This window comes from Monodon monoceros, unplaced genomic scaffold, assembly GCF_005190385.1.
Source record: "Monodon monoceros isolate NGI ecotype Baffin Bay Population unplaced genomic scaffold, NGI_Narwhal_1 Super_Scaffold_6, whole genome shotgun sequence".
Taxonomy (NCBI): Eukaryota; Metazoa; Chordata; class Mammalia; order Artiodactyla; family Monodontidae; genus Monodon; species Monodon monoceros.
Window position 1 is genome coordinate 40953641 of NW_021703783.1, and position 16426 is coordinate 40970066.

Genomic DNA, 16426 nt, shown 5'->3' on the forward strand with positions numbered 1-16426 from the left:
GTGAAGCTGGTTAGAGTGGATGAATGTGTTTTTGTGATTGTGGAGTCTGCGTGTCCATATGGGTGTGTGAGGATGGCAACAGAGGGAGAGAGGGAGGCAGGGCTGGGAGGAATTCAAATAATCTCTAGAGGTAGGGGGTTCAGGATATTTTTTACGAAGTGGATACTCAGGTGTGCACTCTTCACAGGAGTAATGCCTGTCCTTTGGCTCAAAGTACAGTGAAGGCCGCTTTGGAGAGTGAAGGTCTCAGCGGCGGAAACCTCCCCCCACTCCCAAGGCACTCACCTTGGCCCATCCGAGGTCCCTCACTGCCCCACCCCTGGGACTAAACCCTTCCCTCCCCCTCAGTTTGCTCCCTCTTGCACTGCAGTGTTCCCCAAGCCAGACCCCACCTGAGACAAAGTTTCCTCCCTCCTCTCTTCCCACTGGTGGCCAGCACACCAGGGAGGGGCAAGATGGGAAAATACCAACAGCCTCCTCCCCAAGGCAGCGGGGGTGGGGTGAGGGGGTCCCTTCCTCCCTCCCTCTTCCCTCCACTAAGGTCTAAGCGCCAGAGGTCTTGACCTTCTCTGATCCAGCCGCACCTCATGATAAGAACACATTTTATTAGAATAGTTATACATATCATATAAATATATTTGTCCAGCTACAGGTAGGGAGAGGGATATGGCGGGGGGAAGCTCTTATTGCTGAGGGGGGACCTGGAGAGGGAGGGAGGGCTGGCAAGTGGGGACACCTGGGACCATTTGTTCTCCCATCCCTTACAGAAGGCACAAACGCATCATTTCTTTCCATGTGAGGACCCTGGGGGGTGGTGGTAGGGAGGGACAGGAGATAGAGTACAGAAAACCTCAAAAATACAAAAGAAACATCCAAACTTAATATCTAATGGTATAGAAAAGGCTGGGCTGGGGTATGGAAGGCAGTGGGGCAAAAGAAGGAGGAACCAGGGAGGTTCAGAACTGGTAGAGACCTAAAGAGGTCATGATGTCAATCCAGGCCCCAGGGAAAACTCAGGTAAACAAACACACACCCCAAACAAGAGAGGGTGGGGTGCCCCAGGAATTGGCTTCGGGGCATCAGCGTGTGAGTGTGTGAGTGTGTGTGTGTGCGTGTGTGTGTGGTGGTGGTGGTGTAGTGGCTGGTGTGAGTGACAGAAGCAACCAGGACCAGGAGGGGGTGATATGATTCCCCCTGGAGAAGGCCTCCTCCATCAGGGTTCCTCCAAAACCACTTTCAGGGAGTAAATTCAGCCACTGCTTCCAAGAAGGAACCCCTGCCTGGGCAGAAGAGCCAGGCAGCAGAGGATGAAGTTGGAGAGCTTGGGATGAAATCACACAGGAGCGGCTCTCGGGCAACAGAATATCATGGAGCTGAGTGTGTTGGAAAAGAGGCATGAAACCTAAGTGTACGTCTATGCATGAGTGTGTGCATGTGTGTAAGTGTGTATTCGTGTGTGTACTGGGGGTGCGGGGGTGGGATCATTCAAAGGTGAAGGGGTCCTGGGTGCTGAAAAAGAAGTGTCCATCCACGTGGTCCTCCAGGGCATCCTTATCGCTCTCGGCTGGGAAGCGTTCCTTACAAATAGGACACTCCTTCCATGGGGGGGGTGGTAGGGCCCCCAGTGCTGGCCTCTGACAAGGGACCCGCCGCAAAGACACTAAAGAGAGACAGGAGAAAGGAGAAGGTCAGTGCGTTCCACTGCCTTCCTGGCTTTTGGACCTCTGGGAGAGGGACCCACACATGTGGGCTCCCAGATGACCCTGTTCCTAATGCAGCACCCTGGCAGTTCCCTCTGCTAGCCTCTCATAGTATCCCTCTCCCCACAATACTGGAAGCCTTAGTTTCCCAGCTCCCCATGCCCTCTTTTCTTTAGTGCCTGCTGGTTTCTCTAGTACAGAGCCCATCCCCCAACCTCCTGCTCTCCTCCCTCCATCTCCGTCTGCTGCCTAATGAGGCTGAAAATGAGTCTGACATTGTCCTTCATCTTCCTGCTCCAGCCTGGAAGGATGACAGCATCACCCGCTCCCTGCCCTGAGCCCATCTCACATCCAGGCAAAGCAGGGGGCTGGATGATAAGATCTCTCTTCCCGCCTGCCTCCCCCTCTTGAACTGTGGAAGAAAAGGGAAGGTAGCGGGCAATCTGATACTTGGAATTCCCCACCCAAAGCGTCCCCCAGGGAAGTCAGGGAAGAGGGATAGCATCTAAGGGGCGACCAGATGGATGCTGGACCCCAGTCTTCTTTCTGTTCCTGTCCCAAGGGGCCTTGGTCTCCTCTCTTCAATCCCTGACAGAGCCTAGGTACTTACCTGGTGGTTGGGGAAGGGGTAGGGGCAGGAGAGAGGGGATGCAGGGCAATTTGGGCTCCACGGAAGATGGTGCTGCTAGAACAACACAGAAGCCAGTTAAAGGCAGGGCCTCTGAGTGCGCACGTGCATTGATAGGCACCAGTGATTTGGAGTGGTGGGTCATTTTGTGTGTCAATACAACTGTATCTTTTTCTTGGTTGGGGCCAAGAAGAGGGAGGTTGGGGGAAGGGCATGAGGACTGTTCACCTGGATGCCCTATCCGCGGGCATCCTCCCACCTCCCTCCTGTCCTCCCCCTTTGGCCCTCACCTGGCCATGTCATAGAAGGCATTGCCCAGTTCCGGAAGTAGCAGGTTGGCCTCCTCACCACCACTCTGCACAGCTGCCATCAGGACTGACTTCTCATCTTCAGCCTCCTGGGCACCAAAGGGATAGGGTTGAGTTTTGGGGTAGCGTCCCCAGATGGGGGAGCAGCACACTGGGACAGGTAAGGGAAGTCTAGGCCGGGACTGTTAACAGAGAGTTGTAGTAAGAGTGGAGCAGGAGAAGTGGTTTTTTTTGTTTTGTTTTGTTTGTTTGTTTGTTTTTTGCGGTACGCGGGCCTCTCACTGTTGAGGCCTCTCCCGTTGCGGAGCACAGGCGCTCCGGACGCGCAGGCTCAGCGGCCATGGCTCACGGGTCCAGCCGCTCCGCGGCATGTGGGATCTTCCCAGACTGGGGCATGAACCTGTGTCCCCTGCATCGGCAGGCGGACTCTCAACCACTGCGCCACCAGGGAAGCCCAGGAGAAGTGTTTTGATGAGGGCTGGTGCACAGGAAGAGAACGGGTGTGGGGAGGAGCCGCTGGCAGCACAGAGGCTACTGGGTCAGACTGGTGTCCACTTGGTGGCCCTGAAGAGAGCCTGTGCCTGCCCGCTCTCCCCCAAGAAAAGAGAGCCCTGTATGGCTAAGACTCCCTGCTCTGGAGGCTGGGCCACTTGGGGTTGGTCCTACCTCTTGTCCCTGCCCCTGCCCCATCTCCCCTCCGTGCTCACAGAGTCAGAGCTACTGTCCTCAGCTGGTCCTGAGAGGTGAGGAGCGATGGGAGCCGGCTGGCTGATGACAACTAGGGGAGAAGCCTCTCGTGGCCCTGTGGCAGGGGAGGAGCCCAGGTCTCCACGCTCACACAGACCATAGGGCGGGAGCCTCATGTCTTCTGGAGACTCATCCTCTGAGTCTGTCAGAGCCACTGGGCAGCCTGCAGGTGAGGGAGTGGGCGGAGAAGAAAGAAGGAAGCATTGTTAGAGGGTCGGCTTCTCTGGATGAGGGATACAGTTAAGCTAATCAGGGGCCAGGGTCTGGGAAGGAAAAAGGCAAAACATAGAGGGCAGAGGCAGCTCCCAGAGGGGTCATGTGGAGCTTTCCCAACACAGGGAGGGAGAGCGGGGAAGAGGTGTCCCAAGACTGGGGGTGTACAGACGCAGCCCCGCAGCGGCCTCCTCGTCCTCTGTGGCAGGGTCCTCATTCCACTTCTCGTCTGCCACCTTCTCCAGGCGGGCCTCCAGCTTTCTCATGTACTCTAGCAGTTCCTGGAGATGGGGAGGAAAGACATGTGAGAGGCTGGGAAGATGCGAACCATGCAGCCCTGCACAGCCTTCTCTTGCATCCAGGATGAACTCTGAGCGCCTCAGGATTAGACGCTTTTGCCAAAGTGGGGGGCAGTTTAAGGCAGATCCTCCCCCCACAGCCCCCAGCCCTCTTTCACCCCTTCTTCCCCCAGCAACCCTCCCCTGTCCTGCCAAGGCGGCTAATAAGGGGAGCCATGGTCCCATTTTTAGCCTCGGGGCCCTCTTCACTGATGCCAGTTTCTAAGCCAAGAGGTGACAAGAAGATACCAAGTTTCCAGCCCTCAAGTCCCCCGCTGGGGCCTCCAGGGGGCTGGGTTATGGCTTCTCACCTGCTTCTCCTCCTGGAGCTGCTCCTTTTCCTTCTGGAGCACGCGCAGGGCTGACCGCAGCTCCACCAGCTCCCGCCTACTCTCTGACAACTGCACCTGAGCAGAAAGGGCCAGAGGGAATCTGGAGCCTAGAAGGTACCTCCCAGAACCTGGGCTCTGACCTGGATGCAACAATCTAGAACCACGACTCTCCGTGCCTTCGCTCCTCTCTTGCCCTGACACACAGGAGGCCCCAACACTCTGCTTCCACGAGTCCCTTGTCTTGGCTGCAGGAGGCTCACCTGAGTCCTAGTCTCTGTCTCCCAAGTGGGGACCAGAGGATGACTGCCTCTGGGCTGGGGTGCAGAGGGCTCGGTCATAGCAGGGGGCACTCTAGAATTCTCCTAAGTCATCCCTACTGGGCCCAGAATGTGTGCCGAGAGCAGAAAGGGACATGGCATGCTTCGAACCAATGAGGGCTGGGGGGCGTGCAAGTGGGAAATGAGTGCCTAGAACTTCTGAGCCCACAGCCAAGACAGAGGGAAAGGGCACTGATGCCTCAGGAGGCCCGGGCCCAGGACTCTCGGGTGGCCGGGCGCCTCACCAGGCTAGAATCCTTTTCCTGGGCCAGTTCAGTCTTGAACACTTGGTTCTGGGTCTTCTCCTCCTGTACTGCCTTTTCCAGTCGAAGTATCTCTGCACTCAGCTTTAGGATCTTGTCCTTCTCGGCCTGGGAGACGCCGAAAAGGAAAACGGGAGGGTAAAGGAAATGGGATGCCACTGGCAACAGCACCATTCCTCACTGTGCCTCTTCTTTATTTAACTGAATATTTTGGAGTTATTTCCCCTTCTTGCCTTCCTCATCCCCTGTACCCCCAAATGGAGGAAGGTCCCTGACAGCATGGCGCCTTGCTGATCAGGGATGGGTATCACGGCAGGGCCGGCGCCTAGGACGGTAAATGTTTCTGAATCAAGATGGTAACCAAGACAGGTGCTACAGAGATCAGGATCTAGACACTCTGCTCAGGGAGGGGCCACACCTGGACAGCGACTGTACCTCCCTCACAGCCCCTCCCCACCCATAAGTCCTCTAAGGTTCTCACCCCCGCCTCTCTCCTCCCAGGGGATCTGACCACACCGAGGCGCGCGCAGTAGCAGCCAGGAGCCTGCAGGTCCCCCCATCCCTCTACCTCCACGCTCTGCAGCAGCCCCGCCCGCTCCTTGCTCCACTGGCTTTTCTCCTCCTTCAAGTGCAGACTGAGCTCAGCCAGCCTGCCGTTGACTCCAGCCACTTCCAGGCGGCTGCGGTGCAGCTCGGCTATGGTGCGGTCCCTGGCTCCCGCTGCGCTGGCCAGCTCCTCCCCGAGAAGGGCGGCTTTCTGCTGGCTCGAGGCTGCAAGCTCCTGGGCCCCTCGAAGCTGCTCCTTCAGGGGCTCCAGCTCAGCCTCAGGAGAAAGGAGGAGATGGAATCAGGGCTCCCAGTGAGTCATTTGTGAGCCCGGAAGGTAACTAGGCTCCCTCCACTCCCCCACCGCATCAGGACTCAGGATTGGGTTGTTTAATCTTGAGCCATGTCTTTCTCCCATACTTGTCTACAACCAGCCCTGGAACATTTTCCACTCCCTGTTGCCTAGGGGCTTCACTCACCACCCGCTGCTGGGCCTGGCCGAGGGTGTCCTTCATCTGGGCCATCTTGTCCTTCAGTCGCTGGGCCTGAGCACTCTGCTCCTCCTGCCGGCCCCTGGCCTCCTGCAGCTCCAAATTCAAGCGACAGTTCTCCTGCTGTGCCACCTGGAGCTCAGCCTGATGGCAGTAGAGAGCAGGTAAGGAAAGGGGATACATATTTGGGGTGGCCATGGAGGTGGGCCTCTGTGATGAGAGAAGCCAAGGTTCCACTCCTCAGATTTAACACAAACTCAAGCATTCAACCCTGGCCAGCCCTTCCTGGGTTCTCAGTGCAAAGCGTCTCAATCCTGAGCAACCCGTCTCCAGTTGCACGGCCTGGGGTCTTCCCCTGCCCCATGTCTGCTTCCCCGCTCTTGCTTTTCGATCAAAACTCAATCTGGATGTCCTGCAGGCCTCACACACTCGGCATATTCTACCTCCCACTCTACCCCCGTCCTTGCCACTCTTGTTTCTGTCCATGGCACTAACTACTTCTCAAGCCACTTGGGCTGGATACCTCAGTGCCACGCGTGGTTCTGTTCTCTCCCTAGTGGCCCAAAGGATGGACGCTTCTCCATCCTCCATCTTGTTCACAGCCATTTTCTCTTTTCTACTGTTACCACGACCACATTAGCTCAGGCTCTGGTCATTTCTTGCTTGGACTACTGAATAATCTCACAACTAGCTCATTTTCCACAAGGCAATCAGATTAATAATCTTTTTTTCTTTTTTCCCCCTGGCCACGCCACGTGGCTTGTGGGATCTTAGTTCCTCTACCAGGGATTGAACCCAAGCCCTCAGCAGTGAAAGTGCAGAGTCCTAACCACTGGACTGCACTGGACCGGAATTCCCAGATCAGTCTTCTTTAAGAACATTCTTTAAGTATGTGTCCCCCACTTGAAAATCATCAATGCCTCTCACTGCTTACAGAATAAAGACTAAACTCAAGAACCTCTACAACCTGACCTAGGCCTTACCTCAAACTCTTTACCCACGCATTCAGCTGCTCTGAGTGTTCTGGACTCTAAGCCTTTGCTCATGTATTTTTGGGTTTTTTTTTAGAATGTATTTATTTTTTATTTATGTATTTACTTATGTGTTTATTTATTTATGGCTGCATTGGGTCTTCGTTGCTGCGTGTGGGCTTTCTCTACTTGCAGTGAGCAGGGGCTACTCTTCATTGTGGTGCGCGGGCTTCTCATTGCGGTGGCTTCTCTCGTTGCAGAGCACGGGCTCTAGGCGCTCGGGCTTCAGTAGCTGTGGCACGAGGGCTCAGTAGTTGTGGCTTGTGGGCTCTAGAGCGCAGGCTCAGTAGTTGTGGCACACGGGCTGAGGTGCTCCGCGGCACGTGGGATCCTCCCGGACCAGGTCTCAAACCTGTGTCCCCTGCATTGGCAGGCGGATTCTTAACCACTGCACCACCAGGGAAGCCCCTCACGTGTTCCTCTGTTCCTAGAATGGCCTCCCTCTCATCTCTGTCCACTCAAATTCTACCTACTCTTCACTGCTGAGCAAATGGTTTTCAGACCATCTCCCACAGAAGCCTAGGGTTCTGATGAAGCCATTTAGAAGCTGAAATATTTGATTTCAACTTCTTCCAAATTATGAAAAATTATGTTGAAAAACAATGCACAAACTCACAAGTTAGCACACTGGAGATCATCAAGCACTGATATGTGCTTCCAGGTTAATTCATTTTTGTGCAAAGCTCAGAATAAAGTTTCAATTGTATTTTCTATTGACGTGGAGAGCAAACTGAGATCGCAAGGTAGAAGCTTAAAAATTATCATTTGCACCTGCTTGTGCATGAGACTCAAGGTGTTCTCAATACTGTACAACCATGACACAATACAGAAACATATTAGCTGCTGAGGCTGACAAGACAGTCATCCATAACCTCCAATTTCCAAGTCTGGTATCCATCAAAATTATCTGATTGCTTTCATTGCTTTATAAGTAAATGTTATACATTTGAATTTATAAAAGTAAATTTATAGTAAAGCACTGGATGGATAATTGAGAAAGCAAACCAACTCTGAGCCCTTACCTCGCTTTGCTCCTTGTCTGCCTGCATTTCCTTCAGCTGCCCAAGGAGCTTCTCTTGTTCCCGAGTCAGGGCCTTCACCGTGTCTCTAACCCTGTGAGTGGTGGATGCGATGTCAGAAGACCGACTGGTCACCAGAGAAGGGACAAAGACTCAGACTTCTGTCTTGAGCCCTTCTGCTGGGGCTCCTCTAGCCCAGACCTCCACTTCTCTCTGGGATGCCCAAATCCCCAAACCAAGATGATCCAGTTCTAAGCCCCAAGTACCCAAGATTCCTAGTTTTAGAGCAGAATATAGAAATAAACAGTTGTTCTTTTCTCCTTATGTATCACTTTAAGGGATGTTCTGCTAATGGCTTCCCAGTTGTTTGCAATAAATCAAGAGACCGGAATTCAGTCTTTTCTAGACAAGGGGCAGTCATTATTGACGATAAACTTTTGATCTAGGTCAGAAGTCGGCAGATGTTATCTGTAAAGGGCCTGACAGTAAATATTTTAGGCTCTGCAGGCCATGTGGACTTCTGTGGCAACCTCTCAACGCTGCCACTGGAATGTGGAAGCAGCCATGGACAATATGTAAATGAATGAGTATGGCCGTTCCAGTAAAACTTTATTTATGAACACTGGAATTTGAATTTCATATGATTTTCACATGTCACAAAATATTACTCTTCTTTTGTTTTTCAACCATTAAAAATTGTCAAAACCATTCTTCCCTTGTGGGCTGTACAAAACCACGTGCGTGGCAGGCTGGATTTGGCATGTGGGTCATAGTTTGCTGAACCCTGGTCTACACAGTCCCTGATCTTTTCCAGATGCTCGGTTTGATCCCAATTTTTCTATTCCATGATTTAGAACCTAGACATTTAGTATCTCCCTCGGGCAAGACTAACATATCCTGGACTGAAGAAGCCTTAGTGATCAACTCACTTTTTACTCTGGGTCTCGGATAGCATGCCTCTTTCCTTTAAAGAGTTTTTCTGAAAATATCAAATCTACCAGTACTGAATGAAAGAAACTTAATTATGTCATTTGATGAAAGAAGTGTTTCTTCTGGTGAAAATCTGAAGGACAGGCATGGGAGGTGGTCAATATTCATGCCATTTGGTAGAAAGAATAGTTGTCTGGCAGAAGAAAGAAATTTATTCTATGTGGCTCCAGAGGTCTAAACCAGGACCAAGGAATGAAAGTTACAGGAGGGTAAATACAACACAAGAGATACAAAAATGACAGCTGTCTGATATTGAAAGAGGCTGCCTTCTGAGGTAGTGATCTTTCCTCACATACCCTCTTAAATACTTTACATTCCTCCCAATGCTAAGATTCTATGATTTGTACCTTTTTTTCAGGGCAGAGATCCCATAACATTTCTGGATCACCGGTTCTAACATTTCCTAATAGTGAGAACAGAGTCTAATCTTATGCTTTGCTGGGGTGAAATCTGAAATCCATCCTCTCTTATCTTGCCTGGACCATCCTATCCATTCTCTTCTTCCAAATCCTCCACTCCTAGCTCCTGCTTTGCCTTTGCTGCACAACAGATGGTAATGATGATTATTTCCGAAGGTAAGGAATACAGAATAGGTTAGGAAAGATGGAAGCGAGCTTGGCAGAAAAATTACCCCCAGTAATTGGAATACCCTGAGTGAGGTTGAGAAGGGAAAGAGAAACCATGTGAGATGGAGAGCAGGTCTTGCCTACCTGACACGGGAAGCTGGGGTTCGAGGGTCACAGGAAGCAAAGGGAAGTAATGGGGGTAGAGGGGTCCCCTCACCTGTCCAGCTCCACCTCTTTCGTCAGCACCTTCTCACTGATAGTCTGGATGTCATCTTCCAGCACCAGGATGCGGGCCACGTGGTCTCCCTGTTGCCGGCTCAGGATGTCCCTCTCTTCCGTGAGCTCCCCGTGGGACCGGGAAAGCCCCTGGAATTAAGGTTCCCCAAGAAGAAGAGGGAAGCTGAGATGCATCTCTCAAAGAGTGCAGTAAAGGCTTAGGAGAACTCCTAAGTTTGACTATCCACCCTTCTACCCGGTCACCTTCCTTGAAGAAGAAACTGTAAGGGAACATCCCCTTCCCGGTGAAGACGGCCACCTCCACCCTAACTCAGCACTCCTGTGTTCAGAGAACTGAGTCTCACTACAAATTTGGGACGTGTCTCCCATCACATCCAGTTTAACACTACTTGTGACCGCCTAAACCTATATCTTAGATGCCAGCACCATCTTAACAGCCCAATAACGTCTCCCCTTTACTGTCTTCACTGGGTTCAGATTTTGGACCCCAGGTGAGCAGGCAGGCCCCTCCCCCCAGCAGCCCTGCTCCCACCTTGTACTGCTCCTCCAGTGCCACGTGCTCCTGCCTGGCGGATGCCAGAGCAGTCTCGAGCTCCTGTACTCGGCTCCTCAGCTCTGTCACCTGCCCCTCCAGCTGCAGCTTCAGCTGCATCAGGTCATTCCTCTCTTGCTGGCTCTCGTCCAGCTGGTTCTACAGGGGACGGGATGAGAAGGGGAACCTGCCTGTGAAGCGCCCATTCCAAGGTCCCATCCCCACCGCTCTGCAGATGCATGTCAGGGCTGGGAAGTTACATCAGTACAGGCTATAAAGAGGCGAGTCAGGGGAGGCCTGGTGTGCTACTGAACCCTGCCCACCACCCATCAGACACACCAGCTCCTGGCACGCTGAACTGCCCACCCCTCTTATCTTTTCCCCGCTGAGGCCTGGTCCCTCCTTTGCCCAGCAATTGCAGGAACCCCTTGTCTGGCAGAAGTCTTTCTCAATCCACATGGACAAAGGGGATGGTTCCCCTAATTTTACCCTATCTGTTCTGGAGTCAGACAGATGTGGGTTTAAATCTTCAATACAATTTTTACTAGCTAGGTGACTTTGAACAAGTTACTTAACTTCTCTGAGTCTCTCTTCTCATCTGTAATGTGATCCCTTAGCCTGGGTTGTTTTAAGGTTTAAATGAGAACAATGAATGTAAAAACAGAACACGGGTAGGAGATCACCCACCTCTGACTTATGTAAGATATAAACATCTTCCTATTCTTGTATTGATTCCATATGTTTAGAGGATTCCACAGGGCAGGAGTTTGTGTAAATCACAAACTACTCATTCCCACCTGTTGAGCTTTCCTCAGGCCTGTCCTCTCGTCTGGGGAATGTACTTCCTCCCCACCTAGTCCTGTTCTTCACCTTCCTTCAGGAAGTCTTCCTTGCTAACATCTGCCTCCACTCCCTAATTCTTCTGTATTTGGTCCAACAGAAAAATAATACAAGCTACATAAATAATTTAAAATTTTCTAGTAGACACTTAAGTAGTAAGCAGCAGATGGAATTCATTTATCTAACCCAGTCAATCCAAAATGTTATCATTTCAACATGTAATCAATATAAACAATTACTGAGATCTTTTACATTGTGTGTGTGTGTGTGTGTGTGTGTGTTTTGGCTGTGCCACACAGCTTGTGTGAACCCAGGTCCTCGGCAGTGAGAGTGTGGAGTCCTAACCAGTACACCGCCAGGGAGTTCCCTACATTCTTTTTTTAAATACTAAGTCTTCAAATCTGGTGTGTATTTTATCCATACAGAACACCTCAATTTAGACCACTCACATTTCAAGCGCTTGAGAGCCACATGTGGGTAGTGGCTGCACAGGCCTGGGGCCCTGCTGATCTGTTCTCACTCCTCACTTGCCGTGGAAGTGGGTCTCATCCTCCCCTTCCTTGCAGTGTTCCTTCCCTGCGTGGCCTCCCTCTACCCTTTGCATCTTCCTCTAGCGCCTAGGGAAGGCTCCTGGAGAAGGAAGCCTCAAAAAATTCTTAGGAAATCTTGAGTGATGTTGGCCTGTGGGTGGCTTGCTTTCCTACCCTATGTGTTCGTGTCTGTCTGTGTCAAATTGAGACTTTCCTGTAGGCAAGGCTTTGTATAACTCCCAGTGAGGTCTGCAGTTGAAGCTACAGCGAGGGGAGGGTGAAGCGTGAAGGGGCCCCTTGCAATGCTATCCTCCGGCACCCTCGCCCAGGAGCAACTCTGTTGCTCTGCTCTCACCTGCAGCACAGTTGCCTTGGGAACAACCAGCAGGATGTCAGAGCCGCCGTCAGTCTCCTCCAGGGTCACCAGTTCATCCATGGGCCGTGGCTCTCGGAACTGGAAAGGGGGGCTCTGCCCACACACCCGGCCCTGGCGGTTCACGTACCGGAACTGGTAGAGCTGGGCTCCGGGTTTGGGCAGGTAGCTGGCTGTGGGAAGAAGTACAGACCCAGGACCCCAATATGATCCCAGGCCCTCAAGCGCTCAGCAGGTTCCCCCTCCCCTTGATGTGTCTTATTATCCATTGTCTTTGGCCCCAGCCCCTTGTTACCTGTTCTATAGACTGTTTTCTCTCCTCTCCACCTCTCATAGGCTATTTCTGATCTCTGGGATACTCTTCTCCCTCCTTTCTGCCTAGCCTTCTCTTTCCTCTCTTTCCTAAACCTACCCTCCTTAATAATAATAATAATAACAACAACGACAACAATGCTAGTTACCATTTTCTGAGTACCCATTACATACCAGGCACTTTGCTAACAGCTTTATCTGTATCATTTAAAATTTTCATATTGTCCCTGTAAGCCAGGCATCCCCTTTTACTGTTAAGATAACAGACACAGAGAGGGTAAATAATTTGCCCAAGGTCAAACAGCTTGTAAGTAATTAGAGCTGAGATTTGAACCTGGGTCTTTCAAAATCTAATGACCATCTTCTTGTTAATATATGAAGCCACTTTTCCCTCTTCCCTACCCCCTAGTCCCACAAGAAGAGTTCCTCCTTTTTTGGTAAGAGGCAGGACTAGCGGCCCTTTTACAGTTCCTTTCTTGTCTGAATCCCTGATTCTTTGAAAATCCCATGATTCTGTATCTGCTGAGACCACTACCCTCTTCCAAACCTCCATCCCCTTGACCCCTCCCTCCCGGTTTTCCCTCTTCCCTTGTACCTTGGAACTGGACACTGGCATGGATGGGGGAACCATCAGTTGCACTTTCAGGCACCGAAGACCACACAAACGTGTGGTAATCCCGGACACAGGCAGCCTCCACCTGTCAAAGCCCACGGTGGGAGAGGGGTATAGTGATGCAACTCCCAGCTCCGGAAGGTGGAAAAGGCTGAGGGATTGAACCAGGGGTGGGTAGGATGGTGTTGCAGTGGCAAGGATGCTGAGAGACAGGGAAAGTGGAGGGATGCTAGTGTGTCAGGAGAGAGCAAGGCTAAGATGGGGAGATGGGCTTTGCTTACACACATGGCCTTGTCATCTGTGACATCATTCTCCCTTCCTCTCTATCATCATGAGGTTGAGAATTCAGAAACCAAATCAATTCCCCTTATTCCAGACAACCCATGGCCCGTAAGCCTGAGCCAAAAGGGGGTCCAGGGATACCTTGAAGATGCCAATCCAGTCGCTGGCACTGGGCACAGTGCCTGGGGGGAGCGTGTAGTGACACTCCACCTTGGTGTTGGGGATGTAGGTCCGGGCCACATTCAGAAAGTTGACTCCACCCCGGGATGGTGCCCGGCTTAGCGATGATTCTTCCATTCTGGCCCTGAGATGGCTGCCCTCCTATGAAATGAAGATTGAATATCCTGAAGTCTCTCCCCCTCTGCCTCTCTGCCCCCCAACTCTGTCCCCACCCACAGCCCCTGCTCCTGGAGATGAAGGCGTATCTGGTTTCCAGCCCCTGAGGGTTTAGGACCCTCTAGAGGTATCAATCTTAGTCTCTAGGGCATAGGTCTGGCCTTCTGGGTCAGTACCCATCCTGGCTCACACTGTACCCTCTGAGTCACAGACTCTCCCTAGAGGTAAGAGCTCTCTAATTTCTGCTCCCTTTTCACAGCCCCATTGACCAAGCCTCAGTCTCCCAGGCTCGGCCTCCTGTAGTCCCTCCTTTTCCATCTCTTAATAGCCTTGACCATTCCAAATTCTTCAGCCTCCATCTCCCCACCCCAACCCCTACATCTTCTGGCTCTTGAATTCAACATCCAACTGAGGCGGGGGGCCCCCTCATTCTGAGCAGGCCTCCTTGCCCACTCCAGCTATACCCAGGAATGACTTAGGACACCTGAAAACAGCAACTCTCTCTGAAAGTAACGACTGAGTCTTTGGAGCTGGAATATGGCTGGGGGTACGAAGAGACCAATCTTCAAGCCCCTGAACTCTCACCCTCTCTCCCCGTCTCTCAGCTGTCTTCCGCCATGAGCAAAAAAAAAAAAAAAAAAAGCCCGCACTCTCATCCAAGAAACAAAGGGAAAGGGAGGATAAAAGGAAAGATAGGTTCTGTCCCTCACTCATTCCTCCAGGAAGTCAAGAATTCTGGAGGCGGCTGCTTCAAAGGGTGGAGTGAAACACTCAGCAGGAACGTGGTGCTGCGGGGAGATGGAATGTGGGGGCCTGGAGCCAGGAAAGCCCCACCCCCGGGTAGGGACAGCCTGGAAGTAAGGGGCCCTGGGAAGGGAAATGTACACATAATGTTGAGAGAAGGAGAAATGGTTCAAAAAGAACCTCATATTCTTCTCTTCAGGTCTTGCCAGGAGCAGGGCTAGAAACCTACTGGTTTGACGGTTCGTTAACCCATCGCTAGTATTCCCCCCCCCCCCCCATTTTCTCTGCTCCCCTTAGCCTCAATTCTAAGTGCCTGAACCCTTCCATCTGCTTGGATTGGTAGTTGGAGGCATGCTATAGGATGGGATTAAGACGAAGCGTTCCAAGTTAGGTGGGGAAAGTTCAATGGAAAATATGAGGCTAGGGTGAGGAAAGATAACAACAGTCAAGAGAACTCCTAAGCCCAGGGCTGTGAGATGGCCCTTGTCATCTCTCATCTCCAGCCCACTGAGCTTTGTCCTGTGTCAGTCACAGTAATGCACGTCCAATCAACCACGGCCACTAGTCATGTGCACGCCCCCAAACATCACAAACCCACAACAGGCTGAAGCCAGGTGGGTAGGGACTTTAAAAGAGGACAGAAAATCAGTAAAGAAGGGAAGGTGGGACAGCTCTACAAAAAGGAGCTACTTCTCCCTCCAAAATAGAGACTGAATTGACGACAAGAAGTTTCTCTGAATTTTCATCTCTGAAAAATCCCTAGTTAAAACTAGTCCATGTTTTTTTCCAAATACAATTCTTCTGGCTTTCTAAGAGGGGGTGAACTGTCCTCAAAGACATTGTCCTGGGGACCCCAACTATTCCCCACAAACAAAATTCAAAAAAGCTGGAAATATCCCCCACGCCTGAATGAGAACTCTGAGCAACTAAGGTGTATATGTGTAGCCAGATTCAGGTGTTTGCATGGGGCGGGGAGGGGGGTGTCCCCATCCCCCCCACGCTGTAGGGCTCTAGAGTTCTTTGACACTCTACACCTTGGAAGCTTCCCCAGCGCCAAGGGATTCAGCGTGGTAAAGGCCTTTGGATTGGTGGCGGGGCGTGGGGGTTGGCGGTTTGGGGAATTAGGGGTAAGGGAAGGTTTGTGGGGTCCAGTCTTGCCGGGCCGAGAACGAGCCGACTTAAGCCTCCCTCACAACTCCCTTAGGCCTATCAAGCTTTATAGAGAAGGACTGAGAGGGAGGCGAGAACAGCCAGGGGGCAGCCCCTGATCAGGGCCCCCTTGAGACCAAGAACTCCCGAAACAGCGGGGTGGCTTCTCCAGTACGGAAAGTGTTAACACCCAAATGCTCCTGCTTCCCCCTTCTACGGTTCCCTTAGATTATCCTTTCACAGTCTGGGAAGTGGGGGGATCCCCCATAAGATCGCCCCCAAATTAGGCCAAGTTTCTTACCCCACCGACGGATCAGCTGTCCCCTCACCTTTCACCAACAACAAAAACAGCACTCGGCTCCGAGAGGGGGAGGGAGAAGGGTGGGCGCGAGGGCTTCTGGGGTTTGTGGTTCCTCCGCGCGTTTTTTGCCAGTGAGATTGAGCATATCTGGGACTACATGTACCAGGAGGCTGTGCGCAAGGAGGGAGGAGTAGAGGGCGGCTGTGGTAGCGGCGTCACCGCCGCATCCTGGGAGGCGTAGTTCTCACTTCCGCGGCAGCAAACGAGGGTGTGGCCAGCAAAGGACTTCACAGCCCAAGAGTCCTTGCGAGGGGGCAGGCTATATGAGTGGCGACTGCTGATTGGTACCGTGCGTGGTTGGGGGGTGGGGAGGAGTTACGGCTCTAACGCCCCCACAGTAATACTTCTGAGAGGGTCGAACGAGTTCGGGTACGCGCTCCCGTTTACTTTTAACACCAACCTGCGAGGTAGGCAGTTTTGTTATCCACCCTTTACAGATGAAGAAACTAAAGCCCAGAACGGTTACGGAACCGGTCTAAAGTATCAAAGCTATGAGATGGTAGGTTTGCACGACTCCAAGTGCTCTCGCCACATCACACCTACGTACCATTTAGGGGATAGGAAACTGTGTGACAGCTGTGGTAGCTGGTTCTCCTTTGCTTCAACCTCAGGGACAGCCCCTGTAAAA

The 16426-nt window shown here is 52.0% G+C and overlaps 1 protein-coding gene across 1 annotated transcript; it reads right to left on the reverse strand.

Moving 5' to 3' along the window:
* Positions 1–591: 591 nt before the first annotated feature.
* On the reverse strand, positions 592–15804 carry CALCOCO1 (calcium binding and coiled-coil domain 1). Its single transcript, XM_029205625.1, is given in 16 exon segments — positions 592–1607; positions 1609–1660; positions 2619–2725; positions 3344–3546; positions 3769–3877; positions 4246–4341; positions 4829–4954; positions 5415–5669; positions 5872–6027; positions 7937–8027; positions 9707–9855; positions 10259–10417; positions 11984–12174; positions 12909–13011; positions 13350–13529; positions 15739–15804. Coding segments are annotated over 15 exon segments (2079 nt in total). The 5' UTR covers positions 13506–13529; positions 15739–15804; the 3' UTR covers positions 592–1481.
* Positions 15805–16426: the final 622 nt, after the last annotated feature.